Genomic DNA, 20,579 nt, shown 5'->3' on the forward strand with positions numbered 1-20,579 from the left:
TCCAATTTTACAACCTTTCTTGCCACGGTTTTTAAGCAAATCACTGCCGTTCTTAACTGAACTCTGCAGTTCTTAAGCAAATCTGATTTTCCCCATTGACTTTGCTTGTCAGGAGTTGCCTGGGAAGGTTGCAAACGATGAGAACGTGATGCTGCGACCATCATAAATAGATGCCAGTTGCCAAGTTGCCCAAATTTTGATCACATGACTGTGGGGGTGCTAAGATGGTTGTAAGTGCGAGGAGCAATTGGAAGTCTCTTTTTCAGTGCTGTTGTAATTTCAAATAGTCGGTAAATGAATGGTTGTAAATTTGAGGATTATCCGTATATCTGGTCAACATGATTTTGACCTGCTGGTTTGGAAGCATCAAGTAAGCTTGTTCCTGGTGTTTCAAGCGAGTCACGATAGGAGAACAGAGCAGTCTGAGATGGGAAAAGTCTCAAAGAGTGGGGAAAGGAAAAGAAAAAGAAAAAAAGAAAAGAAAAAAAGAAGGTGGGCAGTGAGGCAAGACTGAGACAAAGCCAAGACTTTGGGCCAAACTACATGTTACACAGAACAGATTTTCATCTTTTCCATTGGCTGCATTCACAACTCTCGTTCTGATTACCGGATTAACCCATTCTCTGGCTTTGCGCACATTAAGACTGAGAAGGAGGAGGACTGGTGTAAAAATGCCTTTATCATGATGAGACTGAAAATTAAAACCAACCAACCAAATCTAGCATATTGGGCAAAGCGGCCGCATGGTTTGGCACTGATCTTCTTTGGGGGGTTGCGTGAAACCACGCCTCATGCCTTTAAAAAAAAAAGGTGGAGAAGATCCAACTTTTGGAGTACTTAAACAAGTGTTCCTCAAACTTGGCAACTTTAAGACATGTGGACCTCAACTCCCAGAATTCCCCAGCCAGCATATTTAGACCAATAATACAGAAAGTAACAGCTCAGGGACCGTGTGTGATCTGGCAAGTATCCAGAATGCCCCCACAACATTCCGAGAACTCGGAGGTTCCTGCATCATTTAGTGAGCCCATCTCAAAATGATCAAATAATCTCCTGCTATTTGTTTCCAGGAAACTGAACCAAGAAGCACGAAGGAGGCGTGGGGAGTGTGAGGAGGGCTCCTTGTGAGAATGAATTATTTTTTATCTTTTACGGAGGGGGGGAGATAACTTTTTTAACATAAATGGATGTTTTTAAAAGCCCCCTTCCACATTGGATCTCAGCTCCACCCCGTTTTTGAGGGCAGACCTTGAATTGCTGCGCAAGAGGTAAAGTCCTAATGATGAATTGCCCTAAAACCTCTTTTGTGTGTTTTGTTTCCTGAGTGACTCTGTCCACGTGCTCAGTTGGCAAATCTACCGCAGAGAAAGCTACTTGGTCTAGTACGGGAGTGCTAAAGGTTAACAGCAAGAGAAATCGCTGGAGTTAGAAAAGATGACTGCATTTGGCTTGCAGTAGCTGTTCTCTCTTTTCAGGCCAACGTCACGGGTCAGACATGTATAAGGACACACACAAGCTGCGACCTTCCTCTTTACTCCTAGGCGTTTGATGTAAGTTACTAAAAAAGGGAAAAAAATGACATCAGTCCTTTCCTGTCCACCAATAATCTCTTGAGAGAAGTGGAGATAGGGGCACCCTTCCTGCCCACCTTCTCCTTCATGCTTTGCCCATTCAAAGTCTCCTTCAAGTCAAGGACAGTTCCTGGTGACATCATGAATTGAGTGAGGTAATTTTCTTGGCAGCCATACAGAATAGGTCGGCCATTGCTTTCTCTCAGGAAGTGTTTTGACTTCCAGCCTGCAGCCTTAACAATCCTTGAAAGGCTTCTATTCACGTTCTTCCGAGGTCTTGGAGCCCTCCTTGGTTTTTAGGGATCCACCAAGCTCAGCTAAGTGGACATCCACTAGCCCAGGGGTAGGCAACCTCGGCTCTTTTATGACTCATGGACTTCAACTCCCAGAATTCCTGAGTCAGCTGTGATGGAGCACCCACAACGTCTGGAGGTAAATAATGATTAATTGATCCCACTGTCAGGAAATTTCTCCTTAGTCCTAGGTTAGATCTCTCTTTAATGAATTCTGCCTGTTACTTCTTGTCCTACGCTCAGGCGTTTTGGAGAATAGCTTGACCCCCTCTTTTTTGTGACAGCTCCTTAGATATTGGGAGACTGCTATCATGTCACCCTAGTCCTGCTGATCGTAGAGTACACCAGAGGACCCCAACCTTTGGGGCACCAGGGACCGGGTCCATAGAGAAAGATTTTTCCGTGGACCGGAGGGAGCGTGGTTTTGTGTGCTGCCTGCATCCCGCGGATGAGACTTCGCTTGTTTGCGTGGCCTGGTTGCTGGCATGCCACAGCCCGGTGCAGGTCCACGGACCGGGGGTTGGAGTAGACATTCCCAATGGTTCTTCATATGTTTTAGCCTCTAGACCAGGGGTAGGCAACCTCGGCTCTTTTATGACTCATGGACTTCAACTCCCAGAATTCCTGAGTCAGCTGTGCTGACTCAGGAATTCTGGGAGTTGTAGTCCATGAGTCATAAAAGAGCCGAGGTTGCCTACCCCTGCACTAGCCCTTAGATAGCACAATGGGGTCTAGTCAATTTCATAATTCTTTCATCAGTTTCACCCTGCCCAAGTTAAAGTCACCGTGCTTCGTGTTCCCAGGTGATGTTTTGGTGTACTCTCCCCTAATAGCTTCCTAGCAGAAGTAAACCAGTGGTGGGATTCAGCCAGTTCGCACCAGTTTGGCAGAACCAGCAGCTCATTTTTTGTTGCCCAGGCCCAGAATGGACTTCCAGAAGCGGCATCCACACAGAGAAACGGTTGTTTGCATATTTGAACCCCGCCACTGGAGCCAACCCAATTGGTTTCATTCTGTATTTACGTATTTGTATCCTACCTTTATTACTTTGCTAAACAACTTGAGGTGACAAACATACCTAAACAGCCCTTCCTCCTCCTATTTTTCCCATGAAAACAACCCTGAGCTTTGCTGAGAAAGAGCAACTGACACAAGGTCCCCCAACCAGCTTTCATGCATAAGGCGGGACTAGAATTCACTTTCTCCTGGTTTCTAGCTTGCTGCCTTCACCGCTAGGCCAAACTGGCGCTCTTGGTATAACTACCAAGCATGGACTAGATCAGACATGTCAAACACAAGGCCCGGGGGCCAGATCCAGCCCGCAAAGTGGTTTCATGTGGCCCGCAAAGCCATCCTGGAAACAGTGAGGGAACGGCCCCCACTGCCTTGGCCCAGAGACCCTCCTTCTGCCAGAGACCCTCAGATCTGTCCCACTCCTGCCCAGGCCCCCATAGGCACCCTTGATGCGAACGATGTAGAGCTGGCCACGCCCACCCAGCAGGCCATACGCACTCTAGCCACGCCCACCCAGTAGGCCACGCCCACCCAGGCCACACCCACCCGGCCTCCTGAGGGCAACCACAATGCTGATGTGGCCCTCCATGAAATTGAGTTTGACACCCCTGGACTAGATGCTACAAAACCCATATTGACCCATCATATAACCAGTCGGGAGTTAAGTGGATTTTTGAAAGAAAATAACTTTAATTGTCAGACTGATCACACTCTCAAGGCTGGGCAGGGGGAGGGGGACAGACCCAACCTTCCCGCTATTTCACTGCATTAAATCGAGTTCTGCTTACTTAACTTTATTATAAGTCTCAAAGCTGCTTTTTCAGGAGGCAACTGGACTTTCTTGTTTTTCTTTGAAGACGTTTCGCTCCTCATCCAAGAAGCTTCTTCAGTTCTGAGTGGATGGCGGGGAATGGAAGGATTTGTGTTCCCTGCAGACAGCTGGTCATTCGCCTTCTTTCAGAGAGCCATTGAGGCCATTTGGAGGTTTTTCTGTGTCCTCAAGGTCACCTGAGGAGTGCAAATGGGTGGGAAGCCTTCTTGGCTGCAGGATATTTTCTACCCTGTATCCCTTCAGTGTTGAAGACCAGGTCAAGCTGTTGGGGGTGAGTCTGTGTTGTCTGCATCTCAAACTGAAGTCCAAATGCTTCCTGTAGTCTGCAATGTTGTCTGGAAATCCGTTCATGCTCCTGTGATCCTGAGTTCCCAGATAAACCTCCAAATGGCCTCAATGCCTCTCTGGAAGAATGCAAATGACCAGCTGTCTGCAAGGAGTATAAATCCTTCCTTTCCCCACCATCCAGTCAGAGCTGAAGAAGCTTCTTGGATGAGAAACGAAATGTCTTCAAAGAAAAACAAGGAAATCCAGCATGACTGAGAATCTCCATAGACATTCATTATGGGTCACAGACCCAGGCTACATAAAAAGAAGTGCAATATATAACACACCGTGTGGCATGCATAACAGAAGACTGGTGGTTAGGCTTAGTCTGCTGTCGGTAACATACAAACTCTCGAGGCTGCAAAATACAAACTGTGCAAATGAAGGGATAAGTTTGGATCTTTTCACTCCCAAAGAAGCTGCACGTAGACTTTTTCTGCCCAACCTGGAAATTGGCTAGTTCTACTGCATGGGAAGCAAAGAAGCAAAGACTTTTGCTAACTCGTGTAATTGGAATGGGGGCCAGGATATCTCCTCTCTCCTTAAACCTTCCTTTTTTTTTTTTTTTGTCTTAATACGTATGCTTTTCGTCCCACACAAAATACCTTTGTAGATTTGCTAGGAGCCTGTTTCAATTGTTTAAAACCTTAGTAGTGCATTCAGAACTAGGTGCTTTATAAAGCGATAGTTAGGAACTTGAGAGTTTGTTGTAGTGATTAGGGCACCACGCTAAAAACTGGGATAATGGGAATTCTAGTTCTGTCTTGGGCACAAAGCCAGCTGGGTAACCCTGGGCTGGACCCTCTCTCTTGGCCCTAGAAAGAAGGCAATGGTAAACCGCTTCCAAACTCTTGCCAAGAAAACCACAAGGATTTGTCCAGGCAGTTGCCAGGAGTCAACACTGACTCAAAGACACAGAAACGCCCAAAACAAAGTCGGTTTAACGGTAGTCTGAACTACAGACAACAGCAGAAATCCATGTTCTTTTTATGGATGAGCTAATTTCTAGTTTTGAAGCCTCGTTAAGCTTAGTTTGGCATTGCACAGCTTAAACCTATTAGAGGAAGGTATTAGCTGGGGATTAGAATTGGAAAAGAGAGCCAGTTTAGTCTAGTCAGCGGTTAAGGCATCAGAATAGAAACCAGGAGACTGTGAGTTCTAGTCCTGTCTTAGCCATGAAAGCCAGCTGGGTAACTTCTGTTCCACTCTCTCCCCCTAGAAAGAATGCAATGGCAAACTACCCTACTTCCAAAATCTTTCCAAGAAAACTGCAGAGATCTGTCCAGGCAGGAGTCAGCACTGACTCAAAGGCATATGTACACACACACACACACACACACACACACACACACACACACACATGCATTAAGTTAATAAGAAAAGTTCTACTGGAGCAGACTAAGGTATCTACTAATTTAGAAATTTATTCCTGTGGCAACCATATGACTTTTGGAGGTGATACTATACAGGAAAGGTAACTCCAGCCCGGAAGTACCATTGAAACTTTAAAGCCTTTAATGGGCTTTTTCCTCCATGGATTTAACCCTGCCCCTCTTAAAGCCATCCATGTTAATGGACATAACCAGGATGTGCAGGAATGAGAGGTCCTTGGTGCCTCTGAGCTTGGCTGTTTCCTGGCAGACGTTTCATTACCCAACTAGGTAACATCATCAGTGTTAGTCTGGGTAATGAAACATCTGCCAGAAAACAACCAAGCTCAGAGAGCAGCAAGCACCCCTCATTTCAAGCTACAAAGCTATTCTCTTTTATTGGTGTAGTAATGCATTTTACAGAATAGTGGCATGGAAATTTTGATGTGATATAAATATCTTCTACGTCCGCCTTCCTTGGAACGATGCTGTCCCAGTTTGGCTTGGCTGGCTGGCTGAGAATGGAAGTCATGATCCAACACATCTGGGAGGGCAAAGATCGGGAATGACAGCTGTGCAGGTTGCATCTGGGGGATGGAGCGGCGTTTAAGCAGCCACCTTGGCTGTGTGGAATATACCAAGTACAACAGTCCCTTTCATAGAAGATTAAGAAACACCCATTAATAAATGTTTGCCTCCTTGACAGGCAGCCACAAGCAGCATTAGCTGCCCTTCGTGCAATGCCTGGCATTTTCTTTCGGTCCAAAAATCCCCCCTCCCCCTAACCCTCCAGTGATAGCAAATGTTTCTCCTTTTATGGGCTGCATTAGCAAAAGCAGCTCATACGTTTCTGAGTGATGGTGCTTAGAGAGGCCTGTTTCTGGAAGCAGCCCAAGATGGGAAGTCCTTTAAGAAAAGGCCAGCTGGAAGCCAGACTTTCTGAAGGTGCTTCTCGGGATCAAGAGACGGCCAGCTTGGCCAACTGGTGGCTGAACTTCTGATTTGCAGATCAGAACTTTTCTGACACCTGCTTCTAAGAACAGCCTCAAATTTACCAGGCGAGAAATTGTCTCCCACCATTTTGAAAGAATAATCCCACCTTTTCGGAAGTGATTGTTGAGAAAATAAGATTGCTGTTTCGATTGCATCCACTTTAGCCTGCGGCTGCATTCACACAACTCTCTGAACTGGGGTAGTGAATAATCTAGCTGTGATTCAATTTCTGAAACCTAGTTAGTTTTCACTGGGATTGTTGTTGTTGTTTTCTAAAATGCAGCTCAGTGGGGGTGTGAATCCAGGCTGTTCTTTAGCTTAGGGTTCAGCATCTTGGCTAAACCCAGACATTGGTTCCTCCAGGAACTGTATTGAGCAGGTTGTATGAAGGCAGCCAGTGGGAATGAGAAAGATCGCAGCTAAAACTCCAGTTTCAAGGCTGACATGCCCAGTTCTGTTGAGTGTATCCATGTGGCTCAGAGTAGACAAGAGCCCCCGGGCACTTGGCAACGCACATAGTTCAAATTCCTCTCCATTCCAAAGTTTCTCCCTTTGCCCCCAATCATAAACAGACCCACAAGCCTTACTTGGAAGAACGCCCCACCCTAGCCCCTGAAGGCAGCCATTGGCCTCTTGGCCTTCATTCCTTTTATAGGACCTATAAGCTCATTTTGGAGGGGGAAGGCAGTGGAAACAAGGGTGGGATGAGAAATGGAGAAACGGGAGAATGGAAAGAATGGAAAAAGAGACGAGGAGATGCGCCTTGCCTTCATTTTGTCTCTTTTTTTTTAGTACTGGGGAACTACAATACCCAGAATCCCCACCCTTAAGAGTTGGCAGGGAATTCTCAGAGCACAACTTCCAGATCTATTCTGCAGAGATTGGCAACTTTGCAGCACTTCAAACTCATGGGCATCGCCCTGATTTTGGTAGGACTGTCCTTTGTACACACAGTACTTTCCAGGTGTTATTGAGTTACAACTCCCGTTAGTCTTCAGCCAGCAGAGCCACTGAATGGTGGTGTAGTCCAATAACTCTGGAAGGGATTCAGATTAGAACCTTGGGACTGCATATTGATTCATTCACCCACAACAAGCCCAAGTTTAGAATCTGGTTTCCTTGAACAAATGTTGGGCTGAGAAAAATCCTTGTGGGACAAACCAGGATCACCACATCTCCTCAACCCTTATTTGACTGAGAGGTGGGAAGCTACTATGTTAATTTTCCCAGAGCATCCAGCATCACATAACTCTGAAGCATGATAGGGGGATTAAGAATTTGTTGTTGTTGTTAGTTGCGAAGTCGTGTCCGACCCATCGCGACCCTATGGACAATGTTCCTCCAGGCCTTCCTGTCCTCTACCATCTTCTGGAGTCCATTTAAGCTCACGCCCACTGCTTCAGTGACTCCATCCAGCCACCTCATTCTCTGTCGTCCCCTTCTTCTCTTGCCCTCAACCTTTCCCAGCATGAGGCTCTTCTCCAGTGAGTCCTTCCTTCTCATTAGGTGGCCAAAGGATTTGAGTTTTAGCTTCAGGATCTGGCCTTCTAAAGAGCAGTCAGGGTTGATCTCCTCTAAGACTGACCGGTTTGATCGCCTTGCAGTCCAAGGGACTCGCAGGAGTCTTCTCCAGCACCATAGTTCAAAGGCTTCAATTCTTTGGCGCTCAGCCTTTCTTATGGTCCAGCTTTCACTGCCATACATTGCAACTGGGAAGACCATAGAATAGGAACATTCAAATCAGGGGTGTCCAACCTTGGTGACTTTAAGACATGTGGGCTTCAGCTCCGAGAATACTATACTGGCCGGGGGTTGTACTCCACAAGTCTTAAAGTCGCCAAGGTTGGACACCTCTGATTTAAATGTTCCCATTCTTAACACCCATGCTAGTTGGGGAATTCTGGGGATTGAAGTCCATAAACCTTAAAGTTGCCAAGGTTGGGCTCCCCTGATTGAAATGACAACATTCTAACCATTTTGCATTTTCTCTGACCAGCCAGTAACCTAGAGGACCTCAACCACCTCCAGAGCTGGCCCTGATCCAGAGTGTTTGAACTTTTAACCACAAGGACCCCCTTTCTGTGTTTCCAAGGAAGCACTGCAGCATTTCTTCTGGTGTATTGTGAGAGTCTGGCTCTTTTTTTTTTTTTGGCTCTTGTGAGACTACAGGTAATCCTTGACTTAGTTCCATTTGTTTAGCAACTATCCAAAGTTACAATAGCACTGGAAAAAGTGGTTTACAACCAGTTCTTGTGCTTACAACCATCACAGCGACTCTGCACTCACTGATCAAATTCAGCACTTGGCAACCAGTGTGTATTTACCACAGGTGCAGCATCCTATATGACAGAACAAAACTGATAGAAGAAATAGACTGAGATCCCAAAACCCAAGTCTTACCAGAGGTTGCAATTATCCCGGTAAGTTGCTCCAGGGTGGAACTTGACACCATTGCGAATGCAGTCTGGTGGGGGGGGGGGAAAAGATGCCAGAACAAAAAAAGTTAGTCTACAGAGCTCTAAATATTGTAAGACGGCTCAGCATTTAGACCAGGAGTCTCCAACCTTGGCAACTTTAAGATTTACGGACTTCAACTCCCAGAATCCTCCAGTCAGCCATGCTGGCTGGGGTATTCTGGGGGTTGAAGTTCGTAAGTCATAAAGTTGTCACGGCTGGACACCCTGATTTAGATTACATTGTTGAAGTGGCAGCAAAGACCTTGTTTTGTTATTAACTAAAATCATGGGTGTGTGCAAAGAGGGAGAGCCAGTGGCATTACATGCATCATGTAATTGCACAAATGGCATGAATCATGTTGTTGACATCAGCTGGAAGGCATATTACACCAACTGGATGGTTTTTGCAATGACATCAGAACGCGAGTGAGGCCACCAGAGTTTGTCCTGAAATGCCTGTGATACAATAGCTTGCAGAAAACCTGGCTTATGGAGTGATCTTTCATTCAGGGGAAATAGAGGTTGGAGACTTTCCCCTTTGGCAAACAATCTTTCCCCTCCTACATCTGGAATGCACTGTTCCTTAGAACGGTATTTGCCCAGGTGGCAGCCTCCGGACCCTCTGTGAGCTATCAGTCCCAGGATTCCCACCCACAGGCCCTGGACATACCAGGGGTTGCAAACACATCTGGAAAGAGCTAGCTTGGGAAAGCCTGCAAAAGAGATGAGAGGTGAGATGAAGTAGCGCCGAAACCTTTAGAATTACAACCATGCAGCTTGAACTTTTAAGAATATGGTACAGGAGAGAGAGAGAGGAGAGGAGAGGAGAGGAGAAGGAAGAGAGAGGAGAACTGGGGTTGACAAGACTGAGCTCCACTTGGTCATTTGAGGAGTGGAAAAAAGAAAGGTGCAATTACTTTTACTGTGCAATTTATTTTATTAATCAAATGTATACATCCGCATCTCTCATGGAAAGTGATTCTAGACAGTGTACAACATTATTATGCTTTGCTTGTGTATTTTTCAATAAATCAGATGCTACAAACCCAGTAACATCTTCCCTGGAAATGTTTTGTTGTTTTATTTGCAGGCAGTTAAAGAATCGTTATGTTTTTACACGTGCAAGAGAACACAATACATTCACAAATCTGTGCCCTGCAGTGGTTCTCTCCCACTCCCTTTTTCATCTGAACAATTACTTATAGTTTCAGGACCCCACTCCCTTATAAATATACATGGATCAGATAAATGCCTGGCTTTTAAAAGCTCTCCAAAGGGTGGTGGAAACTTAAACTGTACTTAAACCTCCACCATTATTCAACAAGGTTGGGTGGAAGTGGGTCCAAAGAGGTGAAAGTTTGATTTTATCCAAGACTTCTGCCCAGAACACATTTTGAAAGTTAAATGTTGAGTCTTGAAAACGTGAAAGGTTGCATTGAGCCCTCAGCTGCCATGGAACAGGAGACCTGTCAGTCAGAGAATATTCAAATCCAATTTAATTTTAAAATTCCCTGGCATAGCTTTTGGGATTACAGCTCTCAGAAAGGCAGTGGTAGCCTAGACAGGCATTTCCTTATCTTCAGGATTTCTTTACCTAATAACTTATTATGGTTTGTTGCATAGTCAGACAGATGTTTAGATTCAGTCAGGCTTTTTTATCTACCTGTTGAGTGCTTCCCAAAGGCCTGGGCTAAACAGATGTTGTTGTTTGATAGCAATAGCACTAAGACTTATATACCGCTTCACAGTACTTTACAGCCCTTTCTAAGCGGTTTACAGAGTCGGCCTATTGCCCACCAACAATCTGGGTCCTCATTTTACCAACCTCTGAAGGATGAAAGGCTGAGTCAACCCTGAGCCGGTGAGACTCGAACTGCCAAACTGCTGGCAGCCAGGAGTTAGCAGATGTAGCCTGCAGTACTGCATTCTAACAAGAATGCAGCTTGGGTGAAAAATATGGATAAAACCAAAAAAAAAGAACCTGAAATGGAAGAATTTGCAATAAGAGCAGAAGTGGTGAAGAAAAGAGCAAGAATTGGTCAGCGCGCCAGGTAGAGATGAATTGTGTGGCTTTGGGTTGAAACATCTTATTGGCCTACACACGTTCATTGCCAAACAGTTTGACAAGATACTGCCAGGAGGTGAAACTGAAGATTGGTTAGCCTCTGGCAAAAAACCTTCCTGATAATGAAGGATCCACAGCCAAATATAGTCCAATTACTTGCTTATCACATTAAGGTATCAGAGATTACAGAATATAGACTACAGGTAATCTTCAACAGAGCACCACAATTTAGCCCAAAATTTCCATGGCTCAGCAAGACAGATGTTAAGTGAGTTTTGTCCCATTTTACGACCTTCCTTGTCACATTTGTTATGTGAATCACTGCACTTGTTAAGTTAGTAACCTGGTTGTTGTGAATCTGGCATCCCCCTTGACTTGGCTTGTCAGAAGGTTGCAAAAGGGGATCACGTGACCCTGGGACACCGCAACCGTCACAAATACACACCAGTTGCCAAGTGTCCGAATTTTTAACACATGGCCAGGGGGATGCTGCAACAGTTACAAGTGTAAATATGGTCATAAGTCAGTTTTCTGACTGCCGTTGTAACTTTGAATGATTGATTGTAAGTTGAGGACTACCTGCACACTTATTTTTTACACTTATGACCATTGTGGCATCCTCATGGTCACGTGATTAAAATTCAAACACTTGGCAACTGACTTATATCCGTGACAGTTGCGGTGTCCCAGGGTCGCAGGATCCCCTTTTGCAACCTTCTCACAAGCAAAGTCAATGGGGAAGCCAGATTCACTAAACGGCTGTGTTACTAGCTTAACAACTGCAGTGATTTGCCACTTAACACCTGTGGCAAAAAAAAGGTCATAAAATGGGACAAAATTCAGTTAACAATTCGCTCCGTTTCCAAGCGGCCCATTTGCAAGCAGACAAAACTTCCAGCCTCCATTCCAAGCGCCCCATAGGCGCCCAAACGTTTTTCGCCCAGCCAGAGAACTGGCGGAGACTGGAAGTTTCGTCTGCTTGCAAAGGAAAGAGTGTGGCAGGCAGAGGGAGGTGGCAGGGGAGCCTTGCGCTGCCTGGTCCTTCGGCTTCCCCTGCCTGTCCACGCCAGTCTCCTCCTTGCCTGAAGGTGCCTTCCCCTGGCACCACCCGAGCATCTGGCCTTGGAAGCCCTGTAAGCAGTGCTTTCCAAGTTTCTTCTTGGTAGACACTACCACACTGAAAGAGCAAATCTGTTATATAAAAACAGAGAGCAAAACCCACTCCCTTCTAGCACTGATGATGTTACCTAGTTGGGTAATGAAACGTCTGCAACAAGACAGGCGGGGTCAGAGAGCATCTAAGAGGCCAAGTTCAACCCTGAGCTAAAATATTCTCTTCTATTGAGTGTAATAAAAAATAAATAAAGAGAAGGTGTAAGACTCCTATTCACAGACCTTCTCCTCCATTCTGATCAGTCCTGCATTCACCATAAGAATAAGGATGTGCTTAGGATACCAAAGGAAAGGGGCACCACAGATTTTTTTTTTCCCCAGCTATCATGCCTTTAATTCTTTCACTGTTTTCAACCCTGAAAACAGTGAAAGAAATAAAGGCATGATAGCTGCGGGGGGAGGGGGAGGAGGGAATCTATGGTGCACCTTTCCCTTGGTATCCTAAGCACATCCTTACTGAATGAATCTTAGCATCTTGTCAGTTAACCAATGGAAGGGCCAAAGGGCACCATTGCTGGGCTGGGCTGAATTGGCTTAAACCAGCCCTGATTCTAATTCAGCAGGAAATTCCTGCAAGTCCTTCAAATCAGATGTAACTTCAGATCCACAGCTTACCTTTCTGCTCTGAATACGGTGGTTTAATGCCCAAACAGTATTCCCAAAAATCAGGGCAACAGTCAGAGATGGTTCGGTTGCAGAAGAGGTCACAATAGCAAAGGGTATCAAAGTAGGGGATGGTGCAGGCATCATCCCTCCCGCGACAACAAGCATCCTGCCGACCACAGTATGAGCCTTCTGCATCCCGTATCCCCTGTTCGTGCAATCCAGGCGCCAGTTCCCTCCGCGTACGATGCACCCGAGCGGGAAGAGTCTCGGCCATGAAGAGCAAGGTGCACAGAAGAATCCAGCTTTTCATGGTGTCTTTCTGAGTTACTGAATCTCAGACGTTCTGGAGAGAGGAAACAAATACATCTGGAATCACAACTTCTCCTTCCCACCTAGCCCAGTCTGCTAAGAACAGACCCCCATTGGGAGGAGACGAATTGCCCACCGGTAGGCTGGGAAGCACTGGGAGAAACATTGATTTTTCCTAAACTGAGTCATCAAGAGGCAGAGACCAAACATTCTCCTAAGGGATTTTGCTAACTATGACCACATACAACCTGAGGTAAATCCTTCAAGATAGATCAGACTAGGAATACACTATCATGCAAGCCAGAATTACATTTGTTGTAAAACTATAGGAAGAGAAACTTTTTCTCTTTTTTTTCTCTTCCCCCACCCCACCACTTTATCTTTGTGAGAACTAGGAAGTGTGCTTCCTTAGGTTACATTTCTGTTCAAACTCAGGTTTCTTTTATCTGGACAATGTCTTGGTAGTGATTTTTCCTCCTGTCCCTCAAGGCCATTTCCTCTTTCCTCTACCCCTGGTTCTCACTTGGATTAGAAATCCCAGGATAATAGGGGAACCAACCACCTGGAAGATAGAACTAGCCCATCCCTTGCGTAGAGTCAACAAAACTACATGAAGGTGTCCATGTCAGACACAAGCACCCAGATCCAAATATGAAGGGTTCAGGTTTATTGTACCCAATGCTTTTTTTGTAAAAGAAAAAGGTGCCGGAACTCACACATGTCATACAACCCGCCTTGCCTACCATACAAGGTTCCATCCAAAAAAGGTGCCGGAACTCCGTTCTGAGCATTCTATGACAAAAAAGCCCTGATTGTACCCAACTATAATACAAGAATCTCCCAGACTACTTGCCCTCTCTTGGGAATAAAGAGATAAGGACCCATGGAACTTAGGGGGTGTCAATCTTAAGCCTCTTGCTGCTATGCAACAATTCAAGACTAACTCCTCATTTGATCCCTCCTCTTTGCCTGGCTGGGAATTTCCCAACAGTGCGTGAAGACACCAGGAGTTGAGGTCAAGAATAACTTTGCTGCTTTTCCAAATATTCTTCAGGTCCCTCTTGGAGTGTCTTATCCTGCCCTTTCTAGCACCTCAGCATGGGTAGGTTTTTGTGAGTGGTTTACCTATAAAATTCCAACTCTGGCCTAAATAATTTCTGTTACATTGTCTTGTCTATTGCTGGTCCCACCATGTCTCCTGAGCACAGCCTTCCTAGCCAGCTCTCAGAAGCAAAGATTGCGTTCAGGACATTGTCCTGTTTACATGGCCACCCAGAATGGAGAAAAGCAAGCAAAAAGTCTGAACTCTCGACCTGAAAGAGCTCACTTGAACTGGGCGGGGAAAGGATAACCATCCCACATCAGCCTGTTTAGTGGAGACTCAGAAGCTGGTATGTCACAGCAAGTTAATTCCGGGACTCTTAGGCTCCTTCAGTTTCTCACTATGGTTTGCAAAGTAGATTTAATTAAGGGCCACCCCATGTCCACACCGCCACAGCCACATCTTTCCTTGCTGCACTTCACAAGTGACCTTTTCCCACCTTGGCTGGTCCAAAGCTCAACCGAGCAGTCAGTCTGTGGTGAATTATTTCAGGTAAACTTAAAGACAGAGATGGGTTGGGGGGTTGGATGCTCTGCTTCTATTGTCCCCACAAAGCTAAGTGGGCAAGCCCCAACTCTGATTCTTTGCTAAGTGAGGATGAGAAGAATCCCAGGATGCTACAATGTCTTCTTCAACTATACCAGGACTATGACTGAGGGATGCCTAGAGGTTATCCAGCTCACTGATCTGCTCTATGAGCCAAAGATCATCTGCTTCACACAACATGCTGAAATAAGGCCAGGGATCCCACAAGACGCTGAACCCCGGACTGCTCAATCCTATTTTCACCTGGTCTTTCAAGTTGTGAAAAAAACCCCAGTCAAGGTGAAATGGTTTTCACTTTCACTTCCCAGGGAGCTGGACACTAACACTACACGTATATGGCTTCTTCTCTGGATGTTTTTCCTCTTGTGCGTGTGAACTAATCAAAAAGCGGAAAAATACAAATCTAGAACTCCCAAATAAACCTGCAGGAGGGTTCCTACAGAAGAAAACCTGGGCTTAAAGTCCTCTATCCCCTACTTCAGACGTTATGTGCCAGGTAGCCACCATCTCCACCCCTTTGCCAGGGAAACCTCTCCTGCCCTTCGGAATCTTATTTCAACTCCCCCAAACCTTCCCTTCTTCAGGAATGAAGATCTCTTGGATGATCTCAGCCTGCAGCAATGCAGCAGGTCATCATTTCCAAAAGCAGCAGCAGCAGCAACAACGGTGGCCACCAACTCCGGAGGAAGGAGCCGAAGGTCAAAAGCCAAGGAAGGAATTTCCTCTGACTTTTTCCCCCGTGCACCTTTCACTTGGTCTTCCGGGATGTGAGGCCGTCCCACTTGAGCTTCGAGTTACATTTTTGATTAACTTTGCTCCCTGACCTCTTTCAGCAAAGTCCAAGGCAGGTTTGCTTTTATGCACATGTGCCTTATCTGCCCTGGAACAGCTGTGCGAACTGTGGGTGGGGTCTCTAGCTTCAGAGGTGCGTTCAAGCTCAGATGGGATTCGTTTCTTTCTTTCATTTCATTTCAGAAGCCTTTGGACAGGGGCACCAGGAGTATGCAACGATCCCAGAAAAGATTCCTGATCTACTAGATCCCTCCCTCCCAGGTCCCTCTGGTGACCCAAGGGAGGCTTGTACAGTTGTAAAAGCTGCACTGGTGACCATCTAGTCAAAAGGTCTGTTGCTGCCCCACCCAGTTACACCGGAGGAAGGAAATCCGTGCCTGGCCAGCCACCCAAACGCAAACAAACCTCAGCCGCACGTTCTGAACTGAATACATGCCAATCAGTCTCAGTGCTCAGAATACACCTCTGCTTGAATGCTTAACTAATATGGATTTTTTTAATAATAACAATAATAAAAAATTAATAATAATAATAATAATAATAATAATAATAATAATAATAAAATTAATAATAATAAAAATAAAAATAAAAAATTCTGAAGCTTCAGAATAGCACTGAAAAAACTGTTTAATAAAATGGAGAAATGACCTTCTAAAATGCTTTGCATGCCACATCTGTCACCTTGGGAGAAAGGTTAAGGTTTTCTTTCCAAAATGGTTTTCCTAACCTTTTTTTTTTTTTAGAGGTTGACGAGCTTCCTCTGGCAGAAAGGGGATAAAAATCAAGCCCATCATCCTTTAGGGCTGGTGAGTGGACCGATCGATCAATCCATCCATCCTTTTATTTCAGTACTCCTGAGTCTTAAATAAATGCATGGGGCATTTTTATTCAATAATGGAGAATATTTGTTGCTCAAGGTTGAAATGAGGAGTAATTGGAACTCTCTGAGCTTGGTTGTTTTCTTGCAGAACGTTTCCTTACCCAAACTAGGTAACATTGCCCACTGACGATATTACCTCGTTTGGGTATAATGGAACGTTTGCAAGAAAGCAGCCAAACTCAGAGAGCGCCAAAGACCCCCTCCTTTTTATTCTTGTAGAAACGCCTTTTCCAATATTGTGCTGGCAAGTAGCATTCCATTCTTTCTTGCCTCTTCTGCATTTTAATCACCTGCTGTGCCCACTTAAGCCAGTTCCGCTTGATCAGACACCAGGGCTGTGTTCACACACCGCCCATTCACCTGCTTTCTGAATTAACCCATTTTTTCTGGAAGGAGAATCACCCAATGCACTGTTCCCGGAAAGGATCCAGATTGCTGGAGTTCACACAAGGTGCGCAGCTATCTCAAAAACCAACGGTTCACATTCCCCAAGCTTGGCATATGGCAAGAAAAAGAATTAAAAAAAGCAAAAGAAGATTTTTGTTTTGTTTTATTTTTTTAAGCGGTGTGGTTAGGCATGCTTGACTCCAGCCAAGAGACCACACCTTCAGAGCTCAAGAAGGAACAGAGATTTCGGCTTTGCCAGGGTCCAAATCCGAAAACTTTGCAATGGAAAAAGTCAGGCGTTTGGGAACACCTTTCCACATTTTATTAAAAACGCATCGGCTCTCCGCTCACTTCATCAGATGCCTCTGTGAGGAGCAGCTCCCCAAAGTCGGTGCCTTTTAATAAAACGCATTCCCTCCACCACCACCCTTATAGCCACGGCCCAAAATCTGGGGCTCCCTGCCTTCCTCTTCCTCCCGGCTCCTGGGACTGCATTCCCCATCATCCGCGTCCCCCCCTCCCCGGCCCCGGCCCTAACCTGACTGTAAGCATTAGAGGCAGCCAGGTGAGGAAGGCAAAAAGAAAAGAAAGTGAAGTGGGAAGAGGGGGAGAGAGAGAGAGAGAGAGAGAGAGAGAGAGAGAGAGAGAGAGGGAGAGGGAGAGGGAGAGGGAGAGAGAGAGAGAGAGAGAGAGAGAGAGAGAGAAAGAAAGAAAGAAAGAAAGAAAGAAAGAAAGAAAGAAAGAAAGAAAGAAAGAAAGAAAGAAAGAAAGAAAGAAAGAAAGAAAGAAAGAAAGAAAGAAAGAAAGAAAGAAAGAAAGAAAGAAAGAAAGAAAGAAAGAAAGAAAGAAAGAAAGAAAGAAAGAAAGAAAGAAGAGAATTTTGCCCCGCGGAAAGGCTTCTACCTGGCGCGTCTTTGCGCAAACGGAGCGGTCGGTCTCTCCGCCTCTGCTCGGGCCAAAGTCAGGCGTCGCAGGCGCGCGTCCCTCTCCCCTGGCCGTCCCGGCCCTCGTCCTTATATGGAGTCGGGGACTCCCAGCCCACCTCCCCTCCCTCGGGCCCTCCCTTCCTGCCTCCTCCGGAGCCCCGAGCGAGGGAGTCAGGTAAGGCTGGCTGGCTGGCTGGCTGGCTGGCTGGTTGGCCGGCCGGTGGGCAGACCGACTGGACTCGCTCCTGGGATCCAGTGGAAGAATCCGAGGCTCGGTGCCAGCCTGGCCCGCTTCAGCCGCTCGAAGCGGCCGCTCTCCAACTTCGGCTTCTCTTGGAAACCGCCGCAGCTGCCATCAGCTGCGGCTTGAGGATATGGTCACCCAAGTCAGGATGGCTAATTATATTTTTCCAAGGTGCTTTTTCTCCCCCACCCCAAAATGTATTCAAACGCTGCCATTTGAGAAGGTGGGAGAAGAAAAAATAAAATTGCCTTCCCTCTCTCCTCGCAGGGGGAAGCAATTTCGGGGGGCTTTTAACAGGCAAAGAAAAGAAAGTTGGGGTGGGGGGGGAGAGAAGGCAGGTCTCACCCAGTTCCTCCGCTGTGCTTTCACAAGTGCTAAGTTGTTGATTTGGCCTCGGCTGGAAACGGCATTAACGATGGGCCACGGGAGTGGTCGATCCTTTCTTCGTCGGTCCGAAGACCTGTTCCAAGTCGAAGGGGGGGGGCGCCCTCCCACAGTCGATCGGAGAATCCTCTTCCCCGCTCGTCGCTCCTCCAAGGCGACTTTCGACCCCCTTTCAGGGGTCCCCCGGGCGAAAGAAAGCCAGACGGCAGGAGGAGGCGATGATGATGATGATGATGGTGATAATAATAATAATAATAATAATAATAATAATAATAATAATAATAATAATAATAATAATAATAATAATAATAATAATAATAATAAAGAAGTTGGAAGGGACCTTGAAGGCCATCTAGTCCAACCCCCTGCTCAGGCAGGAAAGCCTATACCATTTCAGACAAATGGCTGGCCAGTCTCTTCTTAAAAACTTCCAGTATTGGAGCATTCACCGCTTCAGGAGGCAGGTTGTTCCACTGGTTAATTGTTCTGTCAGGAAGTTTCTCCTTAGTTCTAGGTTGCTTCTCTCCTTGACTAGTTTCCATCCGTTGCATCTTGTCCTGCCTTCAGGTGCTTTGGAGAATAGCTTGACTCCCCCTTCTTTGGGGCAACCCCTGAGATATTGGAAGACTGCTATCATGTCACCCCCTCATCCTATCATGTCTTTCGAGACCCACCTCATTACACTGCTAATGAGCCCCCTCTTGGCTCACTGGATCCTATCCATGGGCCAGGCTGGCTTTCCTCCCCATGTTGGCTCAGGGTGATCCTGGAAGGAGAGTAGGTGGGTGGGAGGGAGGGAGAGGCAAGGGAACCCCTCCAGGAGGTCAAAGCACACAGCTTCATGGGTCTGTGGGATGGTGCTCAGGAAGCCCTTAACTATGTGGGCTGAGAAGATAATGCATTTGCTTGCCCTGCCAGGCTTGGCTATGGTTAACATAAAGAAGACTCCTTCTTCCTATTTCTTCCTATTTTCTTCACAACAACCCTGTGAGGTGGCTTGGACTGAGAATGACTGGCCCACAATCACCAAGCTAACTTTATGCCTAAGACGGAGCTGCAACTCGCCATCTCCTGGTGATTGACCCAAAGTCACCCAGCCGTGTTTCGTCGTACCTAAGGTGGAACTAGAACTCTCTGTTTCCTGGCTTCTAGCCTGGTGTCTTAGCCACTAGACCAGTGGTCCTCAGCCGTTCCAGTTTGGTGGATGGGGGAAGAAGGGATGGTTCCATGCAAGCAACAGGCGTGTGCACTCACGTGTGCAGCTGCATTTGTGCAAGCTGGCTGCGGCCCAGGGATTGGGGACCCCTGCATTAGACCAAACATGCATATAGCTTAAAGGTAAAGGTAAAGGTTCCCCCGCACGTGTGTGCTAGTCGTTTCTGACTCTAGGGGCCGGTGCTCATCTCCGTTTCAAAGCCGAAGAGTCAGCGTTTGTCCGAAGACGTCTCCATGGTCATGTGGCCGGCATGACTAGACGCCAAAGGCGCACGGAACGCTGTTACCTTCCCACCGTAGTGGTCCCTATTTTTCTACTTGCATTTTTATGTGCCTTCAAACTGTTATGTTGGCAGAAGCTGGGACAAGTAACAGGCACTCACTCTGTTACACGGCACTTGGGATTCGACCCGCCAAACTGCTGGCCTTCTGATCGACAAGCTCAGTATCCTAACCCACTGAGCCACCGCGTCCCATACTGTATAGCCTATGTACTGCTTAACTCCTAATGACTCTGGACAGCTCATAATAATCAAAATAAAGCAATGTATTTATTTAAGAAAATTCATATGGCCACCCAACTCACTCTCGGTGACTCCAGGCAGTGTACAACAATAAACTCCAACACAACTGGCAGAAAACGGCAAGGGCAATGAAGCAAAGGGTCCCACTCTTTCTTCCCAAAGCCACGGTGAAGAACCCGGTCTTCCTGGCACTTGCCAATAACAGCAGGGTGGTGGCCATCTGGATCTTGGAGGTGGGGGAACCTTGTTCCAGAGTGCAAGGGCTGCTGCAGAGAAGGCGCCCTGCTGGGATTCTGACAAAGGATACGGTTTCATGGGACGCTTACGGGATAATCAAAGGAACCCAGAGTGTGCTGTGGGAGCCATCCTGAAAGTAAATGGGCCCTGTGCCGTGTAGGGGCTTTTCCAGGTAGCGAATCTCATCCAGAAGCAAAGCGGCAACCAAAGCAGTGGTGTTTCATGGGCATACTGAGACAAGCCCATCACTGCCCTCGCTGCTGCATTCCACATACTGGACTAGCTGAGCAAATGAAATATTTTGTGGGCAGGGCTGAGGCCTCAAGGAGTGGT

At 46.5% G+C, this 20,579-nt stretch overlaps 1 protein-coding gene across 2 annotated transcripts in view; it reads right to left on the reverse strand.

Annotated features, from left to right (window-relative positions):
- TINAGL1 (tubulointerstitial nephritis antigen like 1) overlaps window positions 1–17,917 on the reverse strand; it is a 39,721-nt gene extending 21,804 nt beyond the window's left edge. Inside the window, exons 1-3 of one of the 2 annotated variants that reach the window (XM_083369839.1) lie at window positions 17,620–17,917; window positions 12,710–13,043; window positions 8,801–8,864 (exon numbers count right to left, since the gene is read on the reverse strand). In XM_083369839.1, coding sequence (XP_083225965.1) covers window positions 8,801–8,864; window positions 12,710–13,010 — 365 coding nt within the window. In that variant the 5' untranslated portion in view covers window positions 13,011–13,043; window positions 17,620–17,917. Of the gene's footprint in view, window positions 1–8,800; window positions 8,865–12,709; window positions 13,065–17,619 lie in introns of those variants that run through there. The other variant, XM_083369840.1, reaches the window with a different exon arrangement.
- Window positions 17,918–20,579: the final 2,662 nt, after the last annotated feature.

Source organism: Vipera ursinii (genome assembly GCF_947247035.1).
Source record: "Vipera ursinii genome assembly, chromosome: 9".
Lineage (NCBI taxonomy): Eukaryota > Metazoa > Chordata > Lepidosauria > Squamata > Viperidae > Vipera > Vipera ursinii.